Source organism: Sus scrofa, chromosome 13 (genome assembly GCF_054392235.1).
Source record: "Sus scrofa isolate SSC_HxYL_T2T_F1_AM1 chromosome 13, Sscrofa_HxYL_maternal_Yorkshire_Landrace_v2.0, whole genome shotgun sequence".
Taxonomy (NCBI): Eukaryota; Metazoa; Chordata; class Mammalia; order Artiodactyla; family Suidae; genus Sus; species Sus scrofa.
In genome coordinates this window covers 207,780,683-207,805,268 of record NC_139395.1, presented here as the reverse complement: position 1 = coordinate 207,805,268, position 24,586 = coordinate 207,780,683, and the positions used below count along the sequence as shown (strand labels likewise).

Genomic DNA, 24,586 nt, shown 5'->3' with positions numbered 1-24,586 from the left:
GGGTCAATAAAAACAAGATACCACAATCAAAACAGAAAAACATCACTAAATTTCCCAGCTATGAGATATAACTAGTAAGTTAGTCTTTAAAAAAAAAAAAACCTGAAATTAAGGTTAGAGTAAGATGCTAATATTACTAAAAAGAGCAAAATGAGTCTAGTAAAACTGAGGAGAGATTGTGCCTAAATTTCTCCTCCATCATGACATGCATCTTACATGCATCAAACCTTTTTTGTTTTATCTATATGTATTCTTTTACTTTTCTACTTCTCTGAAGTTAGAATTAAGAAATAACAAAAACCCAGAGTAATATGTTTACACAGTAACAAATAAAACAGGTGTTACAAATTCAAATTTTCCTTAACAAAAGGTACCTGCTGAAATCTCTTTAAATGAAGAGTGAGAACAGGAGGAGCAAGAGAAATTAGCATCTGCTTCTTAGCATTGGTGTAAACATGTTTCCTTTCACCTTCAGAAAGAAAGAAATTTTAGCAGTGAGAGGATCACTTTAAACCACTAAAGCATTCATATCTGCTAATTTAAAATCATTTCAAACATCTGAAGCAAGGATCAGTAAACTTTCTGGAAAGAAACATATTTAGGGAGTTCCCGCTGTGGTGCAATGGTGTCTTGGGAGAGGTGGCCCAGCAGTGGGTTAAGGATCCAGTGTTGCCGCAGCTGCAGCTTAGGCTGCAAGTGCAGCTTGGATCTGATCCCTGCCCTGGAAAATCCATATGCCACAGGGCAGACAAAAAAGAAAAAAAAATTTTTTTTAGGTTTTTTGGACCAAGAAGCAAAATCAAGGATATTTGTCATTATTTTTACATGAGAGGAAAATGTCCACAAATTTTTACTGATGGAATTAAAAATATAATAAAATAACTGAATACGATAGCAGTCTACCAAACTGAAGAATGGAATTATTTTTTGGAGAGAGAACATTTAATTGGAGTTCAAAGTTAACATTTTCTACCACATAATTTTCAAATTTCCATCTATAAAAAATATTTTTAGCTCCGAAATCACACAAAAACAAGAGACAGGCCAAATTTAGCTTGTAAACCATGGATAGATGAAACCTGTTCTAAAGTGAACAGAAGTGCTATAAAGTCAATACAATTTACTTTAGTATCAACATGTAAATAAATAAAAAGCTAGACTTTATAGGAATTCTCTGGTGGCTCAGCAGGTTAGGGATCTGGTGTTGTCACTGCTGTGGTGTGGGTTCAATCCCTGGCTGGGGAATTTCCACATGCCACTGCTGGGCACCTACTCATCCCCCCCGAAAAGCTAGGCTTTTTTTGTCTTCTTAGGGCTGCACCCACAGCATATGGAGGTTCCCAGGCTAGGAGTTGAATCAGAGCTGTAGCTGCTGGCCTACACCACAGCCACGCAGGATCCAAGCCTCGTCTGCAACCTATACCACAGCTCACGGCAATGCCAGATCCTTAACCCACTGCGCGAGGCCAGGGATGGAACCTGCGTCCTCATAGATACTAGTCAGATTTGTTTCTTTTGAGCCACAAAGGGAACTCCTAGGCTTTTCAAATGTTTCAACAATTCTAGTAAGAATCCTTAGGAATCTATGATCCCTCCTTATCCTATTTACCCAAGCTCAAAAAAAAAAAAAAAAAAAAACAAAAAGCAAAGGTTAGGAGGGGAATTATCAGTATCTTCCTATTCTGTACTGGAGAAAAGACTGTAAGAAAGTACTGTCCTCCCCACCCCCTGCACTAGGACTGTCACTTCAGCACACTGGAGAATTAGAGTGGGACCTTCTGGGTGCAAGGGAGATGAGGGCTATCACAAACGCTGGCCAGAAACTGAGGCAACAGAGACAGCCACTGTCTGTGGAGCCCGGTGCTGCAGCGACCTCAGTGGGATGACCGCCTCCCAGGGTGTGGGGTCAGCACGCTGCCCGGCTTTACCTGCTGCTGGCATATCATAGAGCACTAGCCACTTCAACAGAATTCTGAATTCCGCTTACTCATCCATTAATATATTCACACAGAAAAGGGAACTTACTGACATCACTGAAATCCTGATACAATTAACACAGCAGCACTCTACCTATGCCATGCAAAACATGCCACCGAATGTGAAAGAATCTAAATACCTTTTATATTTGCCTTTGGTCCACTATACTGTCTCCGCGTGCACACTTCACAAAGCAGTTTATTAGCATCTCGAAGTTTCTCATTTCGAGTGAACTGATATAAACAATGTTGGATTGAACACTCATCCGTATTGAAAGCTTCCCTGTTTGCAAGAGTACAGAAAGCAGTTTCTGGATCTTCATTTACAACCTCATATACCTTCGCCCCAGGAGTAAGATCATCATTCAGAATCTCTATATTTATCTCGTCAGGTTCAAGAGCAGCATTCAAGTTAAGGTTCTTAAAACCACTGGAAATGTCCACTTCCCCGTTGCTCCCTGCCTTCAGGTAGGCACCATTCAAATTCCCAGTACATTCCGTGGGAGAAGAGGCTAAAACCTCTAGATCATTGTCCAGGTTGACAATTTTCATATCTCCTTCCTCTGTGGATTTTTGATTGTCAGTCACACTTTCTACTGTTTTTTCATGGCCATTCAAATCTTTCTCACAACATTCCTTATGCATAACTTCCTCTTGTGAGGTATGGCTGGATTTAACATCCACTTCTGAAGTGGACGCTTCAACTTCACATTCATTATCTTCAGGATGATCAACGGCACAGACATCATTTAAATGAAGAACTTTTCCTTGAATTTTTTGTTGCCTTCGTTGGTACTGTGTAAAAAGCATAAAACATTAAAAGAAAGAAATAGAATGAGAGGGGAAGAGAAAAGGTGTACATGAATCACATCAGGCTTTCTTGCTTATCAATCAAAATAAGGAAGCTAATCATGAAGACTTCACTTCCAGAATTCTGATCCTAAAAGTTCCTTTACTATGAAGGATCAAATAAATTATAAAGAAGTTCTCTGATTTAAAGCAGAGATAAACCATCACCAATCAGTAAAATGCTGTCATAAAGGGCCTCTATTCCAAGAGAAGAGGGCTATGCAGAGCAGTAAGGCTACTGAACTCCAGCAGGGGTCAGTGACTACACATGCACCAGGAAGGGATATATCCATCTGAGTTGTAACTACAGGATCAAGGTTTCACTGAAGAGATAAAAAACAAACTGAAAACGCAAGGATGTACAAGCACAGAACTGCTTTAGGCAGAGGGACAGAGGAAAACATTCAGGGAAATGAATGGCCCCAAACTAGAGAGGAAGCAAGGAAGCCATAGGTACAGAGAACAATAAAAAAGACGCCACCTGCTTAAATCACCTTCTTTGCATTTGCAGCATATTCCCAAGTGCAGGGGGTGAGGGGTGGGGGAGATTTCATCAAGACTCCCGTTACTGAATTGCCTAAAGATGCAAGGGGTTAGCACTGTCACTGAAAGCACAGCCCCGTGACGAGAGTTTCTAACACCAGAAAGCTGAAGGACAACATACAGGACCTTGGACACAAACCGATTCTGATGTGCTTCAGTTAAAAATAGAGTTACAGGCAAAAAGGAAAACGGGCAAAGGACAGAAGTGAATACTCAAAGGAAACACAAATGGCTCTTAAACATAAAAACAAGTTTAACTTCATTTACACTGAAATTAATGGAAAATAAAACCGAACTGATGGGAGTTCCTGTCGTGGCGCAGTGGAAACGAATCCGACTAGGAACCATGAGGTTATGGGTTCGATTCCTGACCTCGCTCAGTGGGTTTAGGATCCGACATTGCCGTGACCTGTGGTGTAGGTCAAAGACGTGGCTCGGATCTGATGTTGCTCTGGCTGTGGCGTAGGCCGGCCACAGCTACAACTCCCATTCGATCCCTGGCCTGGGAACATCCATATGCCGCAGGTGCAGCCCTAAAAAGACCAAAAAAATAAATTTAAAAAAAAAAAAAAAAAAAGGACATTTAGAGGAGTTCCCATTGTGGCTCAGTGGGTTAAGAACCTACTAGTATCCATGAGGATGCAGGTTCTACCCCTGGCCTCCCACAATGAGTTTTGCATCCAGTATTGCCATTAGCTGTGGTTTAGGTTGCAGATTAGGCTTGGATCACATGTTACTGTGGCTGTGGTGGAGGCCAGCGGCTGCAGCTCCAATTTAACCCCTAGCCTGGGACCGTCCATATGCTGCAGGCGAGGCCATTTAAAAAAAAAAGAGCACATTATTTTCACATATATTTAAAGAAATTTCACTACAGAGAATACTAAGTGAGCTAATCCTATAACTCCATGTGAAAGTGCTGTATATAAGAGAACAGATATTTCTACCAATGTTATGCAGACTTCAAACTCGATAGTTAAAAAATTAAAAATTAGAGGCGTTCCCGTCGTGGTGCAGCGGAAACACATCCGACTAGGAACCACGAGGTTGCGGGTTCGATCCCTGGCCTCAATCAGTGGGTTAAGGATCTGATGTTGCCGTGAGCTGTGGTGTAGGTCGCAGACGTGACTTGGAACCTGTCTGTGTTGCTGTGGCATAGACCCACAGCTATAGCTCCGATTAGACCCCCAGCCTGGGAAGCTCCATATGCTGTGGATGCAGCCCTAAAAGGCCAAAAAAAAAGTAAAATTAGAAAAGCACAGTTTTCCTCCTAATTACCCACCTTGGCTTGCTTTTTGGCTTGCTTCTTTGCTTTTTTCTGTAAGTGCTTACTTGTTCCTGAAGGAATATCATTTCTCTCCTTTATGTAACTGTCATTATCTTTTTCTTCCTCACTGTCTTTATCTTCATCCTCCATTGTCTTTTTCAGATTTTTATCATTTATACTTTTCTTACCACTCTTAAAATATGGAGAGAGAATGGGCCAAAAATAAAACTTTGTAACTACCGTTGAAGAGATTTCATGTTACCTAAATAATTTTTTACTCCTATTTTACAATAGATTTATTTTCACAATGATTAGAAATATATGCAGGAAAAAAATTCATTCATCCCAAATATTAGAAAGCAATCTTCATATACTGAGAAAACAAGCAAACAAACAAACCAGAAAAAAGGCAACTTCACATGCAGGTGTAATAGAAAGGAATACAAGTTATATTAGATACATGCTGTATCATGCTATAATTATGTCTTATTTCTAACAGTCCTTTATGTTGATAAGTGATTTCCTTTCTATTCTTGCTTTTCTTTGCATGTAAATGACAGTGTTAAAGAATGAAAAAAAAAGGTTAAGTTCGGTAAGACTTTAATCATTAAGTAATAGTGATTTAAAGGGACCCCCCCAATTCATATTAAGTTAATGATTTATCCAGTATTCATAATATGTACTCTTTTTTCCTACTACTTGATAGGAATTAAATTAATATGGCTTAAAACTGAGATAGTTTCTGTTAACATTTATGAACTTAAGACTGGAAGGATTTGTGGTTAGTCTTAAATAATGAAAAAATAACTTATAATATGAAGAGAACATTTCCCTATATGTAAACTAATCAAGTGAATTATCTATAAATAATTCTAGACATGCTCTTTCAAAAAACATATTTATCCCATTCTTTATTCAAATATTTAAATTTTTCTATGTCATATACATTAAGCAAAAATTCTCATGCATGACATCCTAATGAATGAACATGGAAAATATGACAGGCCCTCCCCCATATAATTTAGCACAGGAAAGAAAAAAAAATCTACTTAAATAAAATAAACTCAACAGTCTTACCTGATCATCTAAAACTGGTAGAGACAAATCAAGGAAAGATTCATGAACCAAGGATACCTTAACCAACCAAAAAAAAAAACGTTAAAGGAAAGAAAAGATTTACTTTAAACATTATATAGTAAGATCATGGTTGGGGGCTGGTGGTAAATTTTAAAATAAAGCTTTAAGAAAATGAAATGAGGAGTTCGCGTCATGGTGCAGCAGAAACGAATCTTACTAGGAACCATGAGGTTGCAGGTTCAATCCCTGGCCTCACTCAGTGGATTAAGGAGCAGGTGTTGCTGTGAGCTGTGGTGTAGGTCACAGACATGGCTCGAATATGACATTGCTGTAGCTGTGGTGTAGGCCCGCAGCTACAGCTCTGGTCAACCCCTAGCCTGAGAACCTCCATATGCTGCAGGTGCAGCCCTAAAAAGACAAAAGACAAAAAAAAAAAAAAAAAAAAAAAGAAAAGTTACACATTGTTGAGGACTCTGGGTTAGGGGAAATAAATTAAAATGTTAAACTTCTTCCTCAAACAGAGTGTTTAGAGTTCCAGAAAAAAATTGTATGCATACTTGGACAGTTCCACAAAGACTATCTTATGAATCTAGATGCTTCTGTTTTTGCAAGAAATAATTGACAACTGTACTCTATTAATAAATCCAGTCTCTACTACATCTACTTACAGTTCTGCATTCGTCACACATGATTGTACTAGTTAGTTCACCACCAAATATTCGGTCCACAAAACTTGGTACAGATTTTTTCTTTTCATAATCTATAAGAAAAAAAAATATATCAATTATCCTTATATAATTAATGAAACAAGTTAAAACTACTTACCTATCCCTAAAATTTTATTTTTAATTTCCTATCCCATAGACTTGCTTTTCTCTATTCACAATTACCATAATTATTCATAATTACCATAATTTTCAGCAGCATATATGCTACTTCTGAGCATTACACAATTTAACACAATCACATCTTGTAAAAAAAAAAGTTCTTTTCAAAGATATAGTCTGTGGAAAATAAACTGTGAAAGTAACTGAGACTTTCTGTATATCAATATATTATTAACTAGTAAAAGGAGCAGATCAGGCTAGGCTGGATGATTCTAGCTCACTTCTAGTTTTAACATTCTAACACTGGCAACAAATTTGGGAGAAACTTGTTTTGTGAACTCTTGAGACTGAACTCCATTTAAAAGCAAAACAGCAGTTCCCGATGTGGAACAGCAGAAACGAATTCGACAAGCATCCATGAGGTACATGGGTTCAATCCCCTGGCCTTGCTCAGTGGGTCAAGGATCTGGCACTGCCATGAGCTGTGGTGTAGATCGCAGATGCGGCTCAGATTCCATGTTGCTATGGCCTGGGAACTTCCATAGGCCCCAGGTGCGGCCCTAAAAAGCAAAAAAATATAAAAATAAAAATAAAATAAAGAAAAGCAAAACAAAAATGAACAAACAAAAGCCCAAAGGAAAATGTTTCAGACAAAATTCTTCTTTTGTTTTTCTACGTTCCCAGAAATAGTTTAGTATAAGGTGAAATAATTTTACTACCTAATCATTCAAATTTTTAAATACATGAAATCTGTAAGCCTTATTCAAATGACATGTTTTCTACAGTAACACATTTTATGACAGACAGTGTGAGCAGGCATGATTCTTTCCGTTGCTCACCAATCAGCACCAAGGAGGCAAAAAGTTGCTATATTTGGATCCTCAACTGTGCTTTACAATACAGTAGTCACTTCTAGTAAAAGGTGCTTTACAATACAATAGTCACTACTAGTAAAAGGAGTAGAATTTAGTTCATTTAATTTGAACTAAATGAACTAAAACTAATTGAAAATAATAATTTAGCTCCTCAGTTGCACCAGTCACATCTTAAAGGCCCAACAACCACATGTGACTACTATATCAAACTGCAGATATGGTAGTGCTTCCTCATCAAAGAAAGTTCTATTGGACAGACTTTTCTTGACTCTTTAAATGTCATACAACAACAAGAATAAAGTTGGGGGGAGTCCCCATTACGGCTCAGCAGAAACGAGCCTGACTAGTATCCATGAGGACGCGGTTCGATCCCTGGCCTTGCTTAGTGGGTCAGGGATCTGTCATTGCCGTGAGCTGTATGGTGTAGGCCAAAGACATGGCTTGGATTCTGAGTTGCTGTGGCTGTGGTGTAGGCTGGCAGCTGTAGCTCCAGTTCGACTCCTAGCCTGGGAACCTTCATATGCCATGGGTGTAGCCCTAAAAAAGCAAAAAAAAAAAAAAAAAATTTACAAAAAAAAAAAAGAAAGAAAGAATAAAGCTGGCTCCATGATTAGTAAACCAGCTGACAACTCACAAAGACAAGTGTAATTCCCATATCTTTGCTAAAGTCTAAGCTTTTGAAAAATAAAATTGTGATGTCACCTTAGTTCTATCTTTATAAATTTCACCATAATACTGCATAAAAAGAACATACCAAAAGTTAGCTTCTAAAGTATTCACCTTTAGAGTATTGGATAATTTTTTAAATCAATGGAAATAAAGAGAAACTATATGTTAATAACTGTGAATTCAAATACATGTGCCACCAATCCTGTCCTAAAGAATAGAGGAATTCAACTATTCTGTTTTAGTTCAAAAAGTCAGACATTACCTTTAACTTTATTTTTTAGTTCTTCATCCAGTTTTTCAGTAGAATTACCAAATGCTTTAAGAATTCCTTTACTCACTCTCTAAAAGTAATAAAATGGATATATACATATACTATTAAATTTGAAATTTTAGTTATTTTCCTTAGAAAATATGTAATCAAGTCAAGAAAGTGATCAGTCAGCTCCCCCAAACTTGCTGAATAAAAATTAATATTTCTAACATCACTTTATAAAAATTAATTCAAGGAAATAAAAAGAATTATACTTATGAAATAATCACTAACCCTCCTGAACAAAGGCACCATCTTATAATTTCAAGATTCTAACCTACTCAAACCAAAGCTTTTCAGAACATGCCCACCTCCTCTGGAAAAACCACTGAAATACCATGTCATAGAAGCATAGGGGTTAAATGAGAGCTACAGAGACTGACTCTAGTGCTCAAAGCCCAGCTCCATCATTACTGGGTGACTTTGAACCAGGTACTGAACTTCTCTACATCCGAGCTTCAGAATCCAGAGTGAGCAAATTATAGCATCTATCTCAGAACTGCTGGGAGGACTGAGTACAGTAATTCACATAAAATACTGAGAATAGTGCTTAACATAAAATAAGAGCAAAATAAATATTAGTTGTTACCACTGTACTATTACTATTGTTATATATTCACATCCCCCAAAATTACTTTACATCTTAGCAAATAACAAAAATTTTAAAATGCAAAAAAATGTTCCCTGACTCTTACAAAATAATAATACAAAAAAACCTTCCTAGAGTCAAAAAGCAGTGTTAAACCACACTCAGAATAAGAGTAAGGGTGCACTGCAACTGGGAATTGTTCAAGGAGAAACATTTTCCAGTACTTTGTAGCTCTCCCGGGATAGACTGGTAGAAGAGAACCCTTAAAGAATAATGCTGTAAACATCAAGCAAATTGAAAAGGAGACTCATTACTAATTTCCTCCATTCATTCCAATAATTAAAATATACTGGTTGAAAGGCTGATAAAGGAGAAAAACACTGTAATATGATAATCTCAATAACTAGTTTTCATTACTCTAAAACCCTTAAGACATCAAATGACAGACAAGTTAATGAAGATGAGACTATAAAATACACTTGTCAAAATATGCTAACTTGATGTTCTTCTGCTCTCATTCCATCCAATAAATATCGAAGCAGCTCCTGGCTGTCTTGCTGCTGATAGCCTTTAAAACGCACTGCTCTACAGAAAAAAAAAAAAAAAAAAAAAAAAAAAAAAGGAAAAGAAAAGGAAAAAGAAAAACAACGGTTGAGTCTACTAAAATATGAAAGAGACTATTTTTATAAAATCTCAGGGCCATATCCCAAATCTTGCTCTAGTTTCTCAAAATCTGTTTAGTCCAACATCACTGGCAGATTTAATTTTCACATAAAGTATGTATTTTCTTAATCCAAATGAAATAAAGCATGCTTTAATGCATCTACTGAATTGACTCTAATGCTACTAACTTTCTTTGTATTATTTCCCAGCATCTTACTTATGCAATGAAAGCAGAATCAAAGCAGATACTCACTTTTTACAGACCTGAGAAAAGAGTTCTCTAGGTGTCACGATTCCCTTTTTGGTCTCTTGCATCTCATTAAGAAACTGGCTCATGGCTAAAGTAAGAGGGCCTGGAGGCTCAAGGTTTATTTCTAAGGGTTCCTGAATACGGGAATAAAAATTACTTTCTTCAGTGAAATTTCGGAATCATTTACTTTATCAAAATGTAACTGGTCAACTTATATTGCCAATGTTCCTAACAGAGCTGTCCCAAATAAAAGTTCAACATGTACATCAAAAGATGGAGAAAGTTTCTGGTCACGGACAGTTTGACAAAGAATGCAGTTCTACTCTTAGTTTTAGATAATCGGGAACTTACTACCTAAGAACTGAAAGAGCCAAAGCAAAATGTAAATAATAAAAGTGGATAAGGTAAAATTAACTTAGCTACACAGCATTTAAGTCACCGTAAGACGTTAAAAGTAATATCGCATGCCTAGGGCTTTACAAATACTAACAGCATTTCCAAGAAGGAAGCCAAACACTCAGCACCAGCAGAAGACGGCCTACACAGAGCAAATCAATGTAAAGACCCCTTATAATTTAGCCTGAAAATCTTTCACTTGGTAGCTTGAAACAAAACAAACAAAAAAGGTGAAAATGAACATCAATTCTTAAAAATAATATAAAATGTGGATGCTGAGAGAAGAAAAGTACTGACTATAGAAGAAAATTTTAAAGTACATACTGTTAGGGCCAAATCAGGTGGTTCAATTTTTACAATTGTTCCAGACATTTTTACTTCTTTTAGTAATTCTCTAAGCACTGGGGTCTGTGACAAATTCTGGAATACAGCATAGAAAAGAAAAGGGAAATATTTAGAGGCAAATCAGTTCATTCAAATGCTTTTCAAGTGTCTATTCTATCCAAACAGAAAATCACTAAAGACACTGCAACTCTTATTGTGCCTATCTTGGGAAACAAAAAGTAACATCACGCTCTTCTCACCACTCTATGTGGCTCATCAGTACTTCAGTTCTGGGCTTACTTGTCACCTCAGAAGGCATTCTCCCAGCCACCGAATATGAAGGGGCTACCCTACCAGCACCACCTCTTACCACCACTTGTAACTAAAGTACTTCTTTCTGTACTCAGTTCTCCTGTGCTTCCCAAGTGAAAGTTCTATGAAAGAAGGGGCAGTGTTTGTTTTGAACCCTACTGCACCCCAGCGCTTAGCACAGGGTCTTACTATCATGCAAAGTAATCATTCCCTGGAATTTTCTTTGGAAACATAGAAACAAACTACTCAGGAGGGAGAAGCTCAACATTATAAGTAGCAAGTAAGTAAAAACACCCTAGGAGTTCAGGCTGTGGTGCAATAGGATCAGAGGCATCTTGGGAGCACTGGGATATGGATTCAATCCCCAGCCCAGCACAGCCCTGGGTTAAGGATCCAGTGTTGCCACAGCTGTGGCTTAGGTCACAACTGCACCTCGGATCTGACCCCTGGCCTGGAAACTCCATATGCTGTGGGGCAGCCAAAAAAACAAAAAAACAAAACACCTATGAGGGAAACATCAAATTTTTTTAAAGGGGGAAAAGTTAAGTTTGGCACCTGCATAACTGCATTGAAGAAACATGTATTTCCCAAGTTACTGAGTCCTTTCACAGTTATTTGGGAAGCAGAATTCATGGAAGGATTTTCTTTAGCCTTGTTTTCTTTTTTTTCTCTCTCTTGCTCATTTTTACTTTCTTTTTCCAGTTTTTTATTTTCAAGTTCAATATTACCATTATCTTTGGCTGCTTTTTGGAAAAAAAAAGAAAAAGAAAAGACATAGCAAAATGTGTAATAAAGCCATACCAAAGGCAAAGTTATACTTGGGACCAGAACTTGTGAATTTTACCCAATAGCATGATTTGCCATCTATTTGATTTTCGGTGTTTTCTTGTAAGTAAATTATCATCAAGAGGGAACACCAATTAACAAAAAATGTTCGGAACTGACTTAAGTATTACTTTGACAATTGAAACAAATGTTATATGCTTCAATATAAACCCCCTTTTTTTTTTTTTACCACATATGGTTTTACAAATGAGCATATTTTACCCTGTGAAATCAGAGTATAAAGCAATTAAGAAAAGAATGCGGACATGAAATTTTTAAATGAAGTTCAAGAGTCAAAAACCAACTTGCGGGAATTCCCGTTGTGGCGCAACGGAAACAAATGCAACTAGGAATCATGCGGTCTTGGGTTTGATCCCTGGCCTTGTTCAGTGGATTAAGGATCCGGCGTTGCCATGAGCTGTGGTGTAGGTCACAGATGTGGCTCGGATCTGGCGTTGCTGTGGCTCTGGAGTAGGCGGGGCAGCTGTAGCTCCGATTAGACCCTTAGCCTGGGAACCACCATATGCCGTGGGTACGGCCCTAGAAAGACCAAAAAAAAAAAAAAAAAAAAAAGCCAACGTGCACAACACTGTACATCAACCATACTTTAATTAACAACAACAACAAAAAACGCCCAACAACCTGGAGTTAGGAACAAACAGTTCTGGCTCTGGCTCTGCAAACGATACTTCTGTGACAGAAAAAAATCTAAACAAGCTTTTAAAGCATGTAATGATGAAAACCAACATAGTAAAATTATGAATGAAAAAAAAAAAACTTAAGAAGTATCAGGCCTTTGAAGAAGTAACAAGCGCTTATGTTTACATCATCCAATGTAACAAATAAATTCATTATAAGACAGGTCTTCCTTAGGCCCCTGTGCCAGGGTATGGGAAAAGGATGCTACTGCCCATTACTTAGTCCAAACTCCTCATCACATACCTTATTCCTCAGGTTCCTGTCTAATTCTAACTCCTTATAATTATCTACATTCTCACTGTTTCACATTTTTAACCAAAAACAGTTTCATAGTTTGAAATCAATCATAAATAATATTATTCAGCTATATGTAATGCTCCAGAATACTTATCTAAGTATCAGCAGATTATATAAGTCAACATTACAGTATATATTAAGAAACAAGTTATTTTACCTGATTTTGGAGCTGTAATACCAGCTTGTTTTCTAACATAGTCAACCACCTGACCCAATCGGTTTGAATTACAATACTGGACCTCATCATCACATAGGTAACACCTGTGTCCCAAAAGATCCCAGAGAAGAAAAGTAACCAACTGACAACCACAAGGGGGAACACATTTTAATTCATGGACCTCAAAGTGTGTAACCCTCAAATTACTCTACTAAAGATGCTAAAAACAAAAATGTCATGTTCTCTTGAAGGCCTACACATATTAAGACTGGTGTACTGTTAGGTAAGGTTAGCTTCAATTATGACTATCTATAAATACTGTGAAAAAACTCCAAACATTTTACTGAAATGGCTATTTTTAACCATTAAAGTCAAAAGATTTTTATTATTATGTTAACACTGGTTTTTAAAGATGTAAAACTATATTTGAATGATATTAAAAAACAGGAAACGCCAGCCTGACATTTTCATGCAGATTTATTGCCAAAACTTACCATATTCTCAGCTTTTCTGCAATTTGTACTTAGTGTCCCAATTTTTTTTTCACAATTTATTTATTTATTTTTTGTAGTTCAAATGCATGGGTTTTTTTTTAATTTAATTAATCACAATTTATTGATGCATAGATTGATTCCTCTGCCAATATATAAAGTGTTCTTTCTCTTTAGATGGTTTATATCATTTTTACTTCCAAAATGCTACTGAGAGTTTTCCTTAAAAAAACATACATGCATATACAGGCATGCATATGGAGGAATAGCCCTCTTTTATCAAAGCCAAAATTAGAGCATACTGTACACATTTTCCTACAGCTTACTTTTTTTTTTTTTTTTTTTTTTTTTTGTCTTTTTTGCTATTTCTTTGGGGCCGCTCCCATGGCATATGGAGGTTCCCAGGCTAGGGGTCTAATCGGAGCTATAGCCACCGGCCTACGCCAGGGCCACAACAACGCGGGATCCGAGCCGCGTCTGCAACCTACACCACAGCTCACGGCAACGCCGGATCCTTAACCCACTGAGCAAGGGTAGGGACCAAACCCGCAACCTCATGGTTCCTAGTCGGATTCGTTAACCACTGCGCCACGACGGGAACTCCCTCAATTTTTAAACTAAAAACAATCTACCAATGCTCTATAATACCACAAGCAAGAAAAAAAGGGGTGAGAATTCTTAAGTCTTTTACATGCTACAGTTTTTGTGTTTATACAGTACTTCTCATCACATTCTCTAGCCTTCTGAACACACTTAAACCAATACTACAAAAATTTTAACTTCCTTGCTCCTTCAACATTTCAAACACCTCCATTCTCCAATATTTCAAATAATTTCCAGTAAGTGGGCACAGGAGTTGAAACTCACCATACACTCCAGTTGTCCAAACTAAGAACCAGGCAATGAGGTTCAGATCTTGGTGTCATGTAGTGCTTCAAGGCATGCTGCTCCTGAGAATCTCTGCCACAGCCCTAGAAAACCATAATCATAAACCTCAAAGGCACAAACATTCACCAGGAGAGAATTCATGATCTACAATAAACAAAGTGGCTCAAGAGATTCTGCCATTCTTACAATTTTGAAAATAAAACTTTAGACTCTAGAGAGATTGTTAAAACTTAAAAAGAATAGGCAATGAGGACATCTAAGGAAGAAGGTATTTCGAAAACCCTGCACGACAAGTGCTCTTCTGTGCCAACTTGCCCTTTTCAGTCCCAACTAAGCCAGGCTAATGCAGTCATTCACTAGATTTAGTTTGGACCCCGTAACACCTTTCTAAATGTTTTCCTAACTTTAATCTTTCTTTTTTAAATTTTTTTGGCCATGTCTGCAGCATGCAGAAGTTCCTGGGCCAAGGATCACACCCCAGACACAGCAGGGACAACACCAGATCTTTTAACTTCACTGAGCCAAGAGGGAACTCCCCAACATTTCTTCATATACACATTTTCTCAGTTTAATACTCCTAAAACAAAGCTTTGTTAATATAGTCAATTCAAAAGTGATGAATTATTCTTAAACTCTTACTCAATACACCCAATACTCTCTGACTCCAATCCACCTTTCCAGGGTTAGCTCCCACATGCTCCTATTTGAATATCGTCTACCATCTAAAAACACTCAGCACTTCCACAATACAATTTTTTTCACATTATTTCATTTGTCTTGAAGTTCTTTTTTTTTTTTTTTTCCAGGGCCACACATGAGGCACATGGAAGTTCCCAGATGGAGCTGTAGCTGCCAGCCCACACCACAGCAACACCAGATCTGAACACATCTGCAACCTATGCCACAACATGTGACAACATCGGATCCTGAACCCACTGAGATGCCAGGGATCAAACACGCATCCTCATGGATACTAGTCGGGTTCTTAACCCGCTGAGCCACAATGGGAACTCCTGTCATGAAATCCTTTACAGTTCTGCCACTGATCAAATCTCACCTAGTCTTTAGGATCTTGCTCAAAGGCCACTTCCTCTCAGAAGCCTATGCTTATCCTCTCATGAGAAAATGCTGTATTCTTCCTATCAACAAACTCCTACCAAATATGCCATAAATTCCCGGTGGCATTCCTTATTTTCTATCTTATGTTAAAGTTGTTAATGCTGATATCCTTTCTCCCCTTGACTGTAATTCTTGAAGGCATGAAAAACAGAATCAATCTATTACCAAAAAACTAGCAAAATGAACATCAACAAGTATTAATTGAACAAGTAAATGGGAGATCTTTACCTATAAGATGCATAAGCATATTCATAAAGGAACATGATCAGACTGTCTAACCAGATGATTAAATCACTGCTAAGAAATACATCTTTACTGTGTATCTACCTGAACCAGGCCTCCAACTCCCTTGGATGGCATTACAATAAGTGGTCCTGTTTCTACTATAGCTCCTAAAAATACACTTTGTAGGGGAAAAACTTATCAATGGCTTCTAATCTATGTCTTAACTATGACATAAACCTACTGATTTAATTTATCTCACTCAACATTTAATTCTAAAATAAATAAAATTTGATATTAATTTTGAAAATTATAACACCATTTGAGATCATCTGAAACCTAAAAACAAGATGAGTTATTTTAAGACAACAGTTGAGAATCCCTTGCTAACAGTGCAAAAGATAACTATAGGATTAAAGTTAAAGGTTAATATTGACATTATCTTACCCTTAGGAATTAAAAAAATACACAGCAAAATAAATAAAATTTTTAATTGGAAATGTATTGTGGAACATTTGAAGTAGCAAAATATATTCATGCTCACCATATGTATTTAAGAGATTCAATGAAAGCTTTTCAAATACAAATGAACAATAAATATGTTCTTTGCTAATACCTAAAACTGTCTGACCACAATGAGACATCATCTATCAAACGGTTAAAATAAAATATTGTGCAGTTCCCATCATGGCTCAGCAGAAACTAATCTGACTAGGATCCACGAGGACACAGGGATCCGTGGCCTCAGTCAGTGGGTTAAGGATCTGGCATTGCCGTGAGCCGTGGTGTAGGTCACAGACAAGGCTCGGATCCTGAATTGCTGTGGCTGTGGCGTAGGCTGGCAGCTGTAGCTCTGATTCAACCCCTAGCCTGGGAACCTCCACATGCCGTGGGTGCAGTCCTAAAAAAAAAAAAAAGAATCAGTACAGCCACACCATGGAATACTACTCAGCAATAAAAAAGAACAAACTATTGATACATACGACATGAGGAACCTTCAGATGATTATGCTGAGTGAAAAAAGCCAATGTCCAAATGTTGTATACTACATGATCCACTGATACATTTTTGAAATGACAAAATTTTAGAAATAGAGAACAGATCAGTGCTTGCTAGGGGCTAGAAGGGAGGGACGGCAGTAGAGAAGTGATATGATTTTACAAAGGCAACACAAGAGATCCATGTGATGGTGGAACTATTCAATACCTTGACTGTTTGTGGATACATGAATCCACACAGATGACAAACTGTACAGAACTTAATATACACAAACACACATGTACAACACACATATACACACACAAAGAGAAGTAAAACTGAGGAGACCTGATTACAACTGATGGATTGTGTCAATGTTGGTATCTTGGTTGTAATATTATATTACAGTTTTATAAAATGTTACTACTGCCTGGTAGCCCAGTTCCCTAATATATAAACTGAACCTACCACCAAGGCTGACTAAGAGGCCCTCCTGACATTCAGTTCCATGGTAATACCTGTAAGCTGTTCTGCCACCCAGAGATCTTCCACTCCCAAGGCATTCATTTCCCCAGCTGCCAGGATTGTGGCTTGGTGACAGTTCACAGCTGTCCATCCCCAGGAACTATCCTCAGTGGAAAGAAGCTACCTTGCCCAAGATCAGTTCCCATCCCCAGGGGGAGCCCACATCCAATAACTGATCCAGGCACAAGCACAAAAGTCTGGCCCCTTGCCTCAATTCAGGACCTCTCTGAAGGGCAGAGTTCATTCTGGGATCAGCTGAGGCCCCGTAGCACTGCCTCTTTGCACACATATTACCTCCCTGCTCCCTCACTGTTTTTCTGGCACAGTATCTGAGAACACTCCCCAATAAACCACCTACACACAAATTTCAATATCAGAATCTGTTCCCCAGAGAACATGACATATGCTAGCTAACATTCTGGTTACCCATACCGTGCTTTTAGGTAATACCTTCTAAAATAAGTTCAAAGAGTTTAATAAAACCCCACATGAATCAAAATCTAAGCATACCTGATGGCCACATTTAAGACAAAGCCAAATTGAAGGATTTTCTGTTTCTTCTTCAGATTTATCTTTTACTTTATTGTCCGTCTTACAATCTTGGCAAATGTTCCATTCCACATTCACCAAAGCCTTTTTCAAATTACCTTGTTCCAGTCCTTTTCTAATGTGTCTGCACGTGGGTTCTATTAAAACAAATAATAAAGGAGGACATGAGGTAAAATATGACTTTCTTCAGTTAATCTCAAAACTTACACACTTGATTTGAACTTCAAAAATGAATTTACTCTATAAACAAATTGTTAGATAACCCAAAACCTTACATTTTTGTTTGATATTTGATTATGAGATTATGTAAGAAAGTGATTTTATACAAATTTTGAAGTCCTCCATATAACCACCACCACCCCAAATTCACTTCAATTTCTTTATCACATGCATTATTCTCTTTTATTTTAAAATGTCTGTAGGGAAGGTCCCTCATTCAACAATAGTCAATAGCACAGCCAGCGCAGGCCTGGCACTGCGGTAGATGCCCGGAAACCTAAAAGTGACCAACTCACAGCTCTTTCTTTGAGCAGCTCCATGCTGGCAGGAGAGGCAAATAAGTAAATAAATGTACAAAAATCTCCAAAACATACTATTGTAGCCCAAAAGAAGGCTAATGTCAATGAAAGTTTCACAAGGGAGGCAATGTCTGTATAATCTTGGAAGATATTTTCAGAAATAAAAATTTATCATATTGTTTAAGCACTTAACCACAAGCCAGAAACTGTACTAAATGTTTGCACACAGTATCTCATTTACTCTGTACAACTACCCTCGAAGGAAGACACTACTATCCCAATGACAGATGAGAAAAAAACTCAAATTTATTGCTTGAGGTCACAGAGCTACTGAGTGGTTATGCTGGAATTTGGACTCAAGTCTTCTTTATTTCAAGCTCATAGTTTAAACTATGACCTCATGGAGTAAAAAACAATCGGAAGAGGCTACATCCTGCAATCAAAGGAATGAAGATATAAATGTAAAAGTGCATGCTGTCTGCTCAGAATGGCAGTCACACGTGTAAAAAGGAGCAGCTGGACTTGAGAATGAAAACCCACTAGGGTCAGATCAGTATCAGGCTTTGCAAGCCATTCTAAAGAGCTTCAGTATTTTCAGGGCCCCTAGAGGTTTAGAAACTCATCAAGTGGCACAATCAGCTTTATGTCCAACGACCTTGCACCAAAAAAATACAACTGCAAATAAGATCACGTGAAAAACTACTAAATCCTAGCAAGTAGCCAAAAAAACACAACCTGAAAAAAGAAAATACTTTTTCAACTAGCAAATCAGCAAAGATTTTTTACAAATGATGCTAACCTGTGTTAATAAGGGTTCAGGGAAATGAGCATTATGTTATCCTGCCAGGGGGCCTATAAATTAGTAACACATTTCTGTTTTTTTTTTGTTTGTTTTTTGCTTTTTAGGGCTGCACCTGCAGCATATTGAAGCTCCCAGGGTAGAGGTCAAATTAGAGCTACCGCTGCCAGCCTACGCCACAGCCAGGGCAACTCGGGATCTGAGCCATGTCTGTGAACTACATATACCACAGCTCACAGCAACATCGGATCCTAACCCACTGAAAGAGGCCAGGGACTGAACCCACATCTTCATGGATACTGGTCATATTCGTTTCCGCTGTGCCACAATGGGAACTTCCTAGTGAAATATTTCTGAAGAACAATTTGGCAACAGATCCAAAGAGCCTTGAAATATTTATGCCATTTAATTCAGCAACTCTAATTCTTGGATATGTAAGGAGAAGATAACCAGATGTGCAGAGTTTAGCTACAAAAAATGTGTGCTATCACTCCATTCATAACAATGAAGTTAAGACTACCTAAATTTATAACAATAGGGGATTATCTAAATAAATTATGAAATATACACTCATGGTCTTTTACATCACTGGAATAAATATCATATTAAAATGTTGCAAAGACTATTAAATGACATGTCTACACAAACATGAAGTTAAAACGCAAATTAAAGAACAATAATGTACACTTTGATCCTATTTTTACGTATTAAAATATATAACCATTAAAGATTTAATTGGTGAAATATACCTAAAGATTCAGAAGAATCATCAATTGGAACAGTTTTTCCCTTTGTCCGTTTCTTTCCCATGTTGGCACTTTATGGATTACTTACTGACACAAAATAACAATCTAGAAGACAAGATAAAGTTAGCTTGACAAAAAAAAAGTATGTTTCACAATTCTCTAGGAGATAGTAATATATCTAAACCACATTTTGTGTGTCTATCATACTTTTATAAGTTATAAAAACCACTCACACATGTAATCTAGTTTTCCATAAGAACTCTGAAGTAGACAGAGTATTACCTCTGTTTTTCATGGCTCAAGAAGCTGATTCTTAGTAAGATTAAGAAATCTACAATAAATGCAAAGGTCATAGGAGGCAACCTATGTCTTTTTACACAGATCTCGAAAAGTCTCAGCACTTTATACACTATTAGGAATTCAACTTCTCACTACGTAAATGTGGAATAGTGGTGGCTCTTTGAAATGTAAGATAATTTCCCTTCCTTCTAAGCTATCTTTCTTAACTCTTGCAGGTAATGCAATTAGAATGATAATTTCTCAAAGAAAATTTAAAATAATTCTGAGAACAATCTCTGAGAAGGAGTTAGAAAACTTACAAAATAACTTCAAAGCCACATATAAAACACTGTGATACGCAGTGTTGCATTTTTCCACACCAGGACTTGCTATGGATGTTAGCTGAAAATTGATTACATCTACATTCTCAACCATTTACATTATTATTCTTGCCAAAATCAGTTTGGAAGACTATGACAAATCTAGTTCATATCAAATCTTCACCTCTTTGGTCAACAATTCAAAATTTAAAAACATGAAAAACATTGAAAGTACATATAAGTCCATCTAGCTTTATTATTATTATTATTTTTTAGGGCCACACCTGTGGCATATGAAGTTCCCAGGAGGCTAGGGGTCAAATAGGACCTGCAGCTGCCGGTCTACACCAGAGCCACAGCAACGCCACATCTGAGCCGCATCTTCAACCTACACTGCAGCTCACGGCAACACCAGATCCTGTACCCACTGCGTAGGGCCAGGGATTGAACCTGCATCCTCATGGATACTAGTCAGGTTTGTTACTGCTGAGCCACAAAGGGAACTCCTAGCAAACTTTAAATATTAGAGATTTTGAAAAGTTACATTTTAAATACATTAGAAAAACAGCATAAAAATTGCTTAAATGACTATAATAATTTTACCTAGAATGCTTTTCAAAATTCTAATGGCATAAAAGGAAAGTAGGAATTGGGACATGTGTTCTCAAAAATACTTCCCAATTAATTCTGATACTTAGCTGTCATCCTTCCCTGGCTTAGAGTCTTAGATGTATCCCTCCTTTAGCTATTAATGGGTTAGTGTAATTAAAGGTAATTCCAAAGGTGTGCATGAAAAATGAATGCCAAATCAAATAATTGTTAACCTTTTCAAAGATAATATAAAATGAAACAAGGTTTCAAGTTTACAAAGTAAATGAATTAACCACTAGCAAAAGAACAGTACTTGTGCTATATTTTTTTTGTCTTTTTTTTTTTTTTTTTTTTTAGGGCTGCACCCACTGCATACAGAACTAGGGGTCGAACTGGAGCTGTAGCACCAGCCTACACCACAGCCACAGCAACAAACTTTTGCTATATTTTTATATTTTAGGTATATATAAAATGAGAGTATATTTCATGTACTTGTCTCTCCCTAAAATAAAATTTAACATGATTTATCTTATCTAGAGTTGTAGATTTTAAGAGGAAAAAATAGCACTCAAGTTTTCACCTCCATTTTCATCATACTTTATTCAAAGTACAGATTTTCAGCACACCCTCCTGTGCTATGCACTCATGGTCCCTTACAAATTGTCCCCAATGTTCTGCTAACCCTGACTCTCATTACTTCTCAACAAAGAACCACTAAAGTTTAATTATACAGTGCTTCTGATCTTCAGAGCCTTTTCATAAACATTATCTCCTTTAATTTTCACAAAATCCTGTAAACGGAGCACTTCACTAAAGAAGGAAACTCAAACAAAATAATGAAAACTCACAGGGAAGAACCGACTTGTGGCCGCCTGGGGGAGAGGGAGGGAGTGGGAGGGATGGGGAGCTTGGGGTAATCCGATACAACTTGGAATGGATTTACAATGAGATCCTGCTGAGTAGCATTGAGAACTATGTCTAGATACTTATATTGCAACAGAACAAAGGGTGGAAAAAAAATGTATACATGTAAGTGTAACTTCACCCCCATGCTGTAAGTGGAAAAATAAATTAAAAAAAAAAAAAAAAAGAAAGCAAGCTCATAGGATGGTAGAGATGGAAATGAAATGCAGATCTTTTGGTTCCAAGACAGAATCAAGCCAGTCTTTTTGATATTCTCCACTACAAAACACCTTGGCCCCACCTCTCTGCCTTTAATCCCTAGCTAGAAGTTCTCTCTGTCCATCCAAATTTTCCCAGTCTTCCAAGATTTCCATTTCAGTGGAGCCTTAGGTAAGCCATTCTAAAGAACCTCTCAACTGAACTTCCCAGGCATTTATAGTGTGCACTACGCATCCTTTACCTTAATCAGATACAAAAGTGAGCTGCTTCTTTAATCTTTAACTTGAACGTGTGTTATTTCTCTATCTGGAATCTAAAGTTCTAGGAGAAAAAAAAAACAAATTCTAGGAGAAAGAAATGGTATTAGGCGCTACTTCTGAATTGACTACAGCATCTAGCATAGTGTTAGTATATATTTGGTCAAGAAATACTTCTTACATAGAAATAGAAAAAGAGAATAGTACCTGGAGGCATAAAGGATGATTATAAGGTGCAAAAGTAGGTACATAAGAATGAAGCACACAAGTTCCGATGAAAAAGAAAAAGGTAAAGAATGAAGAAATCTGCAGTACAGAAGACAGCACTAATAAATCTGCTTTGAAGACAGCAGTACCACAGACGCCAAAGTAAAACTTGAAAGACGAACTGTAATTGCTGCAGGCAGAAGACAGCAGGGGGTTCGCTTCAATGATGTGTAAAGAGCTCCAGGAAAGTTTTGACAACTACAAAGGGCATCTAATGAGTTGTGAAAAGAGAGGACTGTCAGTTCCATAAGCCTGAATATCAATAAATCTATTAAAGTTTTCAGGTGAGTCTTTATATGAGCATTACCTTCTTAGCCAAATTACTCTGTGCAGGACTCCACACAAAATTTAATCAAAGCTGGTCTTGCCGACTTTCACATTAATCCAGTTCCCTTCCCTCTCCACCCTCCTAGTCTTCCCAAGCCTGCTCCGTTCCATTACAAAAATGCAAGCGTTTGTAAATTTTTGCCAGCAGGACTAAAACATGGCTTTCAAGTTTGCATAATCTGTCCTACCCTGGGAGCAGTGGATCAGTTAGGTGACAGATCTTGCCTTCCACTAAACACCACACGGTCGGGGCAGCAAACCCAGCCCCAACCCGTAGGATGCCCCTAGCCTCGCGGCACCCGCCACACCTCCCCTTCCCTTCCAACTGCTCCATACCCACGGGGGAACCTCGGGGTCCACGGGGTCGAGAAGGGCTCCAGCACCGACAACTCATTGGCCAGCTCCTGGAAGTGACAGGACATGAGGCCAATGAGAACACGGTACCGGGCCAAGGCCAGGTAACGTGATTATGGAAGAAGGGCCTTCGAGAAGAGAAGGAAGTCGGGGCAGGAAATTCAGGCTCCCGGCAAATGGTGACTGCGAGGTTATGGGGCAGAACTCACCCACGGCGACAGAGCCCATAACTGCATCCCCGAATGAGCCTTTGGGCTGGGCAACCAGCTGCGTCTTCCTCCTGGTGACGAATTGAGAGCGACAGAGCCGAAGCCAGCGTGACCCCTAGAAAGCAACAACTTCCGGTACGCAGCATCATGGGAAGTGGCTTTGGCCCCAGGATCCAGCGGCACTGACGCTGCTTAATCAGCGCCTGCGCGAGGCTCACGCCCGGAAGTCTGGACGCGTCCTCACCCGGAAGTCTAACTGTCAATCAGTTTTCCCCGCTCGGCAGTCAGTCTCTGAGGTTATCTAAATAATTCTAGGAGTTCCCGTCGTGGCGCAGTGGTTAATGAATCCGACTAGGAACCATGAGGTTGCGGGTTCGGCCCCTGCCCTTGCTCAGTGGGTTAACGATCCGGCGTTGCCGTGAGCTGTGGTGTAGGTTGCAGACGCGGCTCAGATCCTGCGTTGCTGTGGCTCTGGCGTAGGCCGGTGGCTACAGCTCTGATTAGACCCCTAGCCTGGGAACCTCCATATGCCGTGGGAGCTGCCCAAAGAAATAGCAAAAAGACAAAAAAAAAAAAAAAAAAAAAAAAATTCTAAAAGTATGGGTATGTGGCCAGACTTTTGGAGTCTCGTGGATTGTTACCTTACTCAAACATATCACATCTGAAGATGTGATGAGGGGGGCGGCATTTAAATTTCACGCAGTTTCCATAGTTCTTTCCAATCAGTTTCTAAAGTTGAGTATTTAAATAAATGGTCTTGAAGTAACTTTGCTGATGGAGGGTAAAATTTATAAATAATTACTGTTTATTTGTTCGAAATAGGTAAGTGCCAAGCCTTCTGCAGAGCAACTTAAATTAACTTAGGCCTTGTCTTATGCAGAAGACACAATAATCTTTAGGGGAAAAAGGATGCAGATTCCAGTAGAAAAGTAGGCCACGGTTATAAACAGATAATTCACAATAATAGAAAATGATATGGGAGTTCCTGTGTGGCTCAGTGGGTTAAGGATACCATGTTGTCACTGCTGTGGCTCACGTTACCACTATAGCAAGGATTCAATTTCTGGACCAGGAATTTCCATATGCCATGGGTGCAGCCAAAAAAATTTTTTCAATAGAAATA

The 24,586-nt window shown here is 38.2% G+C and overlaps 1 protein-coding gene across 41 annotated transcripts in view; it reads right to left on the bottom strand.

The window, feature by feature from the left end:
• The window catches only part of USP16 (ubiquitin specific peptidase 16), a 29,034-nt gene extending 5,432 nt beyond the window's left edge, over positions 1–23,602 (bottom strand). Inside the window, exons 1-18 of one of the 41 annotated variants that reach the window (XM_084991874.1) lie at positions 23,464–23,602; positions 23,237–23,304; positions 22,514–22,784; positions 22,291–22,370; positions 19,741–19,842; positions 17,636–17,811; positions 14,261–14,364; positions 12,903–13,006; positions 11,480–11,667; positions 10,613–10,708; positions 9,896–10,026; positions 9,477–9,564; positions 8,343–8,421; positions 6,378–6,469; positions 5,710–5,766; positions 4,648–4,824; positions 2,117–2,771; positions 375–469 (exon numbers count right to left, since the gene is read on the bottom strand). In XM_084991874.1, the coding sequence (XP_084848000.1) occupies positions 375–469; positions 2,117–2,771; positions 4,648–4,824; positions 5,710–5,766; positions 6,378–6,469; positions 8,343–8,421; positions 9,477–9,564; positions 9,896–10,026; positions 10,613–10,708; positions 11,480–11,667; positions 12,903–13,006; positions 14,261–14,364; positions 17,636–17,811; positions 19,741–19,801 (2,103 nt within the window). In that variant the 5' untranslated portion in view covers positions 19,802–19,842; positions 22,291–22,370; positions 22,514–22,784; positions 23,237–23,304; positions 23,464–23,602. Of the gene's footprint in view, positions 1–374; positions 470–2,116; positions 2,772–4,647; positions 4,825–5,709; positions 5,767–6,377; positions 6,470–8,342; positions 8,422–9,476; positions 9,565–9,895; positions 10,027–10,612; positions 10,709–11,479; positions 11,668–12,902; positions 13,007–14,260; positions 14,365–17,635; positions 17,812–19,740; positions 19,843–22,290; positions 22,371–22,513; positions 22,785–22,880; positions 23,305–23,463 lie in introns of those variants that run through there. The other 40 variants (XM_084991879.1, XM_084991881.1, XM_084991875.1 and 37 more) reach the window with 40 other exon arrangements.
• Between the last annotated feature and the right edge of the window lie 984 nt (positions 23,603–24,586).